At 47.5% G+C, this 8,494-nt stretch overlaps 1 protein-coding gene across 1 annotated transcript; it reads right to left on the bottom strand.

Moving 5' to 3' along the window:
* Positions 1 to 2,469: 2,469 nt before the first annotated feature.
* EI90DRAFT_3044891 (heme peroxidase) lies at positions 2,470 to 7,277 on the bottom strand. The gene is made up of 16 exons (XM_039059368.1): positions 7,016 to 7,277; positions 6,874 to 6,945; positions 6,463 to 6,807; positions 6,186 to 6,389; positions 6,092 to 6,121; positions 5,695 to 6,037; positions 5,573 to 5,631; positions 4,924 to 5,506; positions 4,172 to 4,839; positions 4,020 to 4,105; positions 3,843 to 3,960; positions 3,610 to 3,772; positions 3,336 to 3,524; positions 2,956 to 3,274; positions 2,656 to 2,899; positions 2,470 to 2,578 (listed from the first exon to the last, which is right to left on the bottom strand). Exons 1-16 carry the CDS (start codon positions 7,256 to 7,258, stop codon positions 2,549 to 2,551), a joined length of 3,696 nt encoding a protein of 1,231 aa, XP_038919765.1. The 5' UTR covers positions 7,259 to 7,277; the 3' UTR covers positions 2,470 to 2,548.
* Positions 7,278 to 8,494: the final 1,217 nt, after the last annotated feature.

Below are 8,494 nucleotides of genomic sequence, written 5' to 3'. Positions count from 1 at the left end.
ATTCAGTTATAAAGTCACGTTCAAGTACAAAAGTGTATTACAATATAAAAGTCACATGTGATGGACATAAACACAAGTCCGATCACCTACTCCGGAAACCAACTCGCGACACTTCACTCTGACAACTGGTGCAAAATGGCAGTGGCAGTACCACTCGGCAATTGCCGAGTTCGACATGACAGAAAGAGATTGCGGACACGTGAAGTTCCCATGAAAACATAAGTCGCACAATGGATCTTTTGGTGTTAACCCATGCGGTCTTGTACCCAACCCAACCCATAGCACTTGGGGAGCACCTTGGCAATTGCCGAGTGGTACTGCCACTGCCATTTTGCACCAGTTGTTGGAGCGAAGTGTCGCGAGTTGGTTTCCGGAGTAGGTGATCAGACTTGTGTTTATGTCCGTCGCATGTGACTTTTATATTGTAATACACTTTTGTACTTGAACGTGACTTTATAACTGAATTGTAATATAACAACCACTTAGTCGAGATTTTGCGCGTCCACGTAGTGGAGATGGCTGGGTACGAGTCTGCGCTAGCGCTGCATCAACAGCATCATCAGAGTCCAAAGACAAGGGCTCGGACAGAGATTGATGATGGGAGCCAGTGCTGGCTGCTGAGCTAGAAGAGCTGCTGCTGCTGCTAGAACTCGAACCAGATGAGTCAGTGTCGCTCCCATTACTCATACTAGAATCAGAGTTATCACTTAAGTCTTCTGACATGTATATTTTGTGTCGTCGCTGTTGGTACTGGATCTGGAGGTGTGCAGCATGGTCCAATGCTGCTGAGATGACATGCTGGCACACAGACAAGGATGGCATCAACTTATGTAAACCAAAGCACCTGACTTGTTAGACGGACTTTACGCAAAGCTTTGATGCTGGGATGGGAGCCAGTTTAGACCCTTAGTTTAGACCCTTCAACCGTGAATGCTCTGAAATCGTGTCTTAACTGCGACTTAAACCCACTTCCAACCTTAGACCCCTGGGGTCTGGATTAGGCTCAGTTTAGTCGCACAGTTTAGCCCAATCTAGCCAACCGTGAAACCCCCTAATGAGAACTGAATTGATGGGAAAGTCTGAAAATTGAATAGGGAAGTGAGGGGAAGCCTTGTAGCATTGTTATTTTCTGCTGTTCTAATTTTTCCTGATTGTTCTTGGTCTCACTCCCAGCTGCTACTGGATACTCCTGGATACTCCTGGAAGCTCCTGGGAGGGTCCAGGAGCAGCTAATGGAAAATACTTTTGGAGACCCAAGAACTGAATTGATGGGAAAGTCTGAAAATTGAATAGGAAAGTGAGGGGAAGCCTTGTAGCATTGTTATTTTCTGCTGTTCTGATTTTTCCCGATTCTTCTTGGTCTCATTCCCAGCTGCTCCTCAATACTCCAGGAAGCTCCTGAAAGCTCCTGGGAGGGTCCAGGAGCAGCTGGGAGTGAGACCAAGAACAATCAGGAAAAATCAGAACAGCAGAAAATAACAATGCTCACAAGGCTTCCCCTCACTTTCCTATTCAATTTTCAGACTTTCCCATCAATTCAGTTCTCATTATTTCTCGGGTCACCGAAAGTATTTTCCATTTTTCTCCATCATTTCTTCCTCAATATTGCAAATAATTATATGTCCTGAAAGCACTTTAAAGGCACTATAGTTCCTGAATTTTTTTTTTGATTTTTCCCTAAATTTTTTTTTTCAACTTTTTAGAGACCAAAATTTTCCTCCCACTGCTCCTGGCACATTACATACTCCTCACCACTCCCAGCTGCTCCTGAACCCCCTCCCAGGAGAACACTATTGGCTCCAGGAGTGCCCAATCTGCTGTTTTGTCTCCCACATGCTCCAGCCACTCTTGATGCTCCGGAGCATAACGGACTTTTGCTGATGTGTCCCAGCATGAATCTATTTCTATTTTTTTTTCAGTTTGTTTCACAAATATACTTGGGCTATAAAAATATGTATTTAATTGGAATGCAGACATAGGAACATCACCAAGCATGTTGATACCATTTAATGCATGTGTGACATTGTCACATGCAAGAGGCATATGATTAAACCGAGAATTTAAGGACAAGAACTGAGTGGGAGCGGAAATGGTGGAAGGAAAGTAAAGGGAGAGAAGGGACAGGTGAGATGACGTAAAAGAAAGCATGTAAAGAAAAGGAAACAACCCAAAAGGGAAGATGATGACAAATTTTCAGCATTGCCAATTGCATAATCTCGGGAGTGGTTAGTGACTCTGTGTGCAGAGTAATGACACCTTTACTAAAATGCTTTGGGAAATTGGTCAGTTTCATTGTATTAGAAGCAACAGGATCCAAAGTTGAACCGCGACAATTTCCTGATGTTGAGTCCCGGCCTGCCATCATAAATGCTTAGCATATCAAAATCTTGGTCCCGTGGCCCCGCTCCGGAGTGAGTTGAAAGCCATTGAGTGAAAACACACGTAGGGTAGGTGATGGATTGAAATTGCACAATAACTTGTGCAGCTAAACTACAATTAAACCGTCAATACAGCATTCTCTGGCCATGTGGTTTCCAGTCACTGCAACTCATCCCCTCGAAGCGAGCTCATTATAATACTAAACGAAGCATTGCATTCAGCGTCAGCATTTAGACGAGCCGAACAAAGTAACCCCGCAACAAAAAGGGCACATGCCTCAATAGTCAATCCTGTCGCCCAGGTAGAAGGATGATGTCCGATTTCCGGATCCAAATAAGCCCACCGTTCGGCCGGGATCTTGCCTTCTTCCCTGGAAATACCAGATTGCAACTTGTAAACGTTGACCTCTTCCGTCCACAAGGTATCGACGAGCACTCCATTCGAATCCACTTCCATGAAGGGCACCTGAGTCGTTTCAACGGTGACGATATCGTCCACAGTGACAACGGGCTCCTTGAATCTGTTAGGTCATGAAAGACAATCAATCAGCTTCCTTGGTAGACCTTGGATTCAGACCTTCTCAGTATCCCCTCCTTCCCCAGAGTCCTTTGTACGTTCCTGAGCTCGAAGACGGCTCTAAGCACCTCAGCAGTAACCCTTACAACAAACTTCTGGCCTAGGGTCTTAAACACTCCATCGCCCCCGTAGATGGTGTAGGAGGCCGGGTGGCGATGGGGGTTGATTTGGTAGGCGTCATCAAAGGCGTTAGAATCGACAGCAGCCTTGGTGAAATCAAAATAGAATCTATCGCCTTTCGCACTGGAAACCATTGCCATCATGTGTCGGATATTGGTGGTTGCAACACGGTAGACACCTGGGGTAACAGGGTCGAAGCCTACATTCGGTTTCATTAGGGCCCAGTTTAAAAGGAATATATTATCCTGAGGGGAACCTACGCAGTGCCTCTAGAACATACCCTTCAAGGGTACACAACGAGATCTCATCTCCACCTCTCGCCGCTACCGCAGCGACGTTACTGGCAGCCCCTTCACCTCGGGACGTAGTAGTGCGTTCCGTAGCAGAAGGCTTCCATGCATTCACCTCCTGACGTTGAGGCAGGTAGAAGTTTATGACGTGAGTGAAGACTATCATGCAAGACAAGCACCGGAGCAGGTGATCAGCGAACACACTCATAGCCAGATGAAAACCGCGCAATGTGTCTCCCCTTACCCTGAGATAACTCAATGGCGCTCGAAATGACGGCAATAATGTCATTCGCAAGTTCATCCGTTGGTGATCCAAGAGCGAGGAGTCGCTTGAGGATAGGGTTGGCGCTCTGGTTGCCTTCGCCAAGGACTATGCTCGCTAAGCCACCCAAAACCGAGGAAGACAACTTAAAAAATATGGTGTATCAGCATGACTGGACTACCGATTCGGGAAGGCGCGGAGTGAAGGCTACGTACACCGCCCTTCGCCACCGTCAGGCTAAGTTTCACAAATCGACGCAGGCGATCAACGTTCTCGCGAGCTTCCCTTTGGTTAGGAATCTTCAAAGATGGTTCGGGTTCCAAGAAGATGTACCTAGGAAATGGCACAAATTCGCTATTTGGGGGGGAAGGGCACGATAACAATGTACTGACGAATAGATTTCCTTCAGCATCTGATACATTTGCTGTTCATAGTAAATCCCTCTCGTCTCTTGCGCTGTCTTGACGGGGAGTCCGGCCTTAATTCGAGTCATCCGTGAATCAGCGCGCCAAAACAAAAAATAGGGGCGAACGTGGAAACGCACAACTTGAGCGGCCCAATGCACGGGGATAATCCTAAGCACTTCCTTCACAACATCAACTCTCTTCGGAGCCTTGGAATGCACCGTATACGAATTTTCTCTGATTAACTGACACGCCTTCTCGTAGAACCACTTTCCATTCTTCTCAAGTTCGGAAGCGGGAACGAAGTAATCTTGCACCAAAGCCGTAACACGCGCATAGGCTGCCGCATCGTCGATAACGGTAAGGAAGCTAGGAGTTAGACCTATGTCTTTCACGTTCTTCACGTACTGAGTCACAAGACCCTGGATAACCACCGGCGGGTCCCCTAAAGCCGCCTCGACATCTTTAGGATCCACAACGACACGAAGGATACCTTTCTTGGTGGGCTTATCGAACGTAAATTCCTTCGCCTCCCCCAATTTGGCGAGGATGTGATCCATCGAATATGGTTGTCCCTTGGGCGTGATGAGAGGGAAGTGAGTGTATACCGAGGTGGCATCGTAATGTCGAGGAAGACCACGGGCTAGAAGTCGGCCAAGAACACCGCCCCAGGCGGCGTTGGTGATATTCCGGTTAGCCTCGGCAAAACCCCACGTTGTCAAGTTGAAAGGTGTAAAGTCAAATGTCAAATAACGATCACCACGAACCAAAGCGACAGCGTCCGCTAGAATCGCTCTGGAGACCGTGTCTGATATCCATAACAACAGCATCGACGATAACGAATGTTTAGTGATACAGGCCACTTTAGGGAAAAGGGAGAGATATCGCGCACATGAAGGACATAACCCCGAGCCATTCCTGACAGGCTTGGCTTCCTCCGCTACAAGGCCAACATACAATTCCAAATTTTCCGTCGTCCCATAAAGCTTACGAGCAGCCTCAGCCACTTCCTTATCCGAATTCCATTCTTCGAACGTTGAATACGCCTCCAGGCCTAAGAACCTTCGGAACTCGTTAAGGGAACAAGTTCCCCACGATCGAGCCTGTTGAATGCCCAGAATCTCGATGACTCGCAACGCACCAGGTACACCTCTAGCTCCGAATATATGAGCAGGGACCGAGGTAGCGCTCAACAACGCATTCGCCAGCAAATCATCCTTGTACCTTTTCGTCTTCGGATCTCTCGGATTCCTTTCAAAGGTTCTGGATCCTGGGAGCGAGAATCCTTTGAAAGACCACTGGTCGAGAAGGTAGTCCACAGGTTTGCTATCGTCGATGAGAGACTCGACTTGTCGGGGCGTAAGGTGATCAAAATCGGGTAATGGAGCAGGCTTGCCGTCCTTATCTCGTAGGCGGCTGTATGTAGCAGCCATGGCTCTCTTTCCAAGAACGTACTCGAAATCCGCGGGAGTAATCTGGAAAAAGAGCAAGGAAAATAATAGACTGCTGGTCGAGCGAATGAGGGTGCGAGCCGAACAAACCTTGTCAAAGTCAACAGGCACACCGGGTTCCTTGGCAAACAAGTACTGGAAAACTCGCTCTGAATTAATCAGTCTCATGAGTATCTCTCGAGTATTTTGACATTCGAATAAATAGAACCCACCATTATACTCCGCATCCTCAGCACTTAAACCAGAATGCCAACGATAAAGCGTATTAAATTCCACCGAACAAGAATTCCCTCGTCCTCTTCCCAAGAGTTGATGATCACTCTCCCTCCTCGCATCGCTGATATCCAACGTCCAGCTGGATCCATCTCGTACAGTGCCCAGAATAGCAGCGAGGTAATCTCCAAGGATGACAAACGCGAAAGTCGCAGAGTTGATGAGGCGTGCAGTATTGAAAATTTCGTAGTCTTGTTTGACAAGCGATTCCTTGTTCAGGTTCTGAATATCCTGGGTCCACGTTTCGCGCTCGTTGATACGAAGCAACATATCGGCAATGTACTGCGGTATATAATCAGAACAAAGATCAAACCCCGGCTACTGAAGAGCACGTACGTTGTGGTTGCGGCTAAACAAGATGATAAGCTGGAGCAAATGGAATGCGAGTAAGTCTCAACGCAGAGATCGAAATTGTCGCAAAAACACGAACCGCGTTCACAGCAGGAGGCAAGTTGATGAGGCGGAATTCAGCATAAACATCAGGAAGGATCCTTCCACGACCGTCTACGTAACGAATCTTATCCTGATGGGCCTGCGTGTTCCCATACAAAATGCCCAGGTCAACGTAAGACGACGTCTCGTTGATATTAAAATCCGTTCGACTCGTCCGGAATACGCTGTGAACGACAAACGTCTGAAAGAAGAGGCGCATGAGGCATAATCTTCCTTTTTGGAAACATTGTTTCGAAAGAGGGGAGGGAACGCACCGCAAAATTGAAAAATAGCCCACTATACCCAGCAGGATGTGGAGTAAACTTGGTAGGATCCCTTTTGATAATTGCATCATATACCAAACCAGGATCAGGTAACTCCGAGTCTGGTAACGGCCGCGAGCCACTGCAACTCCTAGAATACGGCGAGAAGGCTTTGCCCATATCTGGGTCGTAGGCACTATTACCTGATCCATCGGCAGAACGGAACTGATACTTTTGGCCCATGTTCGTGGCAGGTGGATGAGAAAGGTCATAGTAGAGAGTTCGAATGGCCAGATGTTCAACTTTCCCTGCGACTCGTGGGTCCGCACGAGAGAGAAAAGTGAGAATGTATTCGAGCTAAGAAGTGGGACAAGTTTACTACGAGAATCTTTCAAAGCAAAGAGTTGAGACCATAGTACATACCGCGAACTTGCGATCATGGATCCCCTCAGTCGCAAATGGGGAACCTGCCTTGGCAACATCCAACACAGATGCCTACGTGGACACAAAACATATCATCGACTGAAACTGTTGCGAGAATTGCGCAGAGAATTTGGAAACGTACGGCGATTTCTCCAGGATCGCCTTCGATGGGTAGTCCTCGTTTGATCTGGGCACGAACAGCCTCAATATCACTGGCTATCATTGATGTAGCTTCGGCCTGTTTGAAGTCCTCCGTCGTCTTTGGCAAAGGCCCCCAGGAACGATTGATAGCCTGGACTGTAAGAGATGCATCCTCCAAAAGGTTATCGATAGTCCTTAGGGCAGCATGGAGGGCGGTAGAGGGCTTGGGTTGTCCGTGAGACATTGCTGGTACAGTAGGAATTCCCCCTCAATTGTCCTATGCACAGGCCCAAAACCCAGGGTCCCTTATCCACATCCTCGCGGGTCCTCACGCTACTGACCAATAAACGTTCACCTCTAATCGGTTCCGTCCAGCCCAACATGGGCCGGCGCAAAATGCTGATTTGCAGGACATAACGGCCAAGGGTGAGCCGCAATACACAGAGTACAGTTTAAGAAAGCAGGTAAAATTTAATAGCCAAAGGGGAGTTGGTAGGGCTCCTAGCGGATCGACTCGGTCCGGATCCGGATCAGAATCCGCGGATTATAAATAATATGTTCTAAAATTGTATTCTGTTAGAACGGCCCTGATGAGAGCTTTCTAACAATACCAGATATGTCCATATTGGTGAGAACTGACAGAGATATGGGGAAAATGGCACAAAAGATGGGTGTCAGATGCCAAATTTGGAAATAACAGGCCTGGGTGGTTAGATAGGACTTGGAAAAATTGGGAAAAAATATGGAAACACAGGAGGGGTATCTAGAAAAGTGGGATATATTTAATCCACAGACAATCCACCTATCTGTCGATTAGAGACTGCAGATATGATCCTCTCAAAAGCCAAATCCAGATCTGCAAATTTTCGGATAAATCTGTGGATATCTGAGTGTCAGTCAATCTGCTAGGTGTTAGAACGGGCAGATTTGGACGACTCCAGAGTGGAATTGGAGACTTAGCGTGGAAGGACCTCGGCCTCAGCGACTCAGGTGGAGCGCTGTGCCATTGCTGGTTGTCCTGGGGGTCCCTAATTTCGGATCTAGCAGAGGGAAAGTCTCTTGGGGGGAATTCAGGTTGATTTCGGACTGAGGTTACAAGTTACTAGGTACTGTACTTACATGACCAACTACCGGCAGGGGTCGGAGTGTGACACCGGGAGAGCAAACCGGCTGCACCTGATGAGATGTGACAAGACAACCGGCCGTGACAGAACATTGCAATAGGTATACAGTTATGTGCGTGAGAGCGACGGGAGCAATTTCAAATTGTATTATACCTTTGTCCAACTGTTTCTTTTTCATCCAAAATTTACTCGTTCTCCTGCTTCCTCAGTACGGCATGGATGGTTTCTCACTAGCTCGTCGCATAATATCCTGCACCAACAAGACAATCTCATACACGCACATTCCACAACACCTCATTGGACCCTACTTCCCTTCCCCGACCCTAACTCTTGCTGACTTCCTTAGAATCAAACTC

The sequence above is a fragment of the Cantharellus anzutake genome (genome assembly GCF_015039405.1).
Source record: "Cantharellus anzutake strain C23 chromosome Unknown EI90scaffold_10, whole genome shotgun sequence".
Taxonomy (NCBI): domain Eukaryota; kingdom Fungi; phylum Basidiomycota; class Agaricomycetes; order Cantharellales; family Hydnaceae; genus Cantharellus; species Cantharellus anzutake.
The sequence above is the reverse complement of the archived record's forward strand: the minus strand, read 5'-3'. Positions and strand labels throughout refer to the sequence as shown.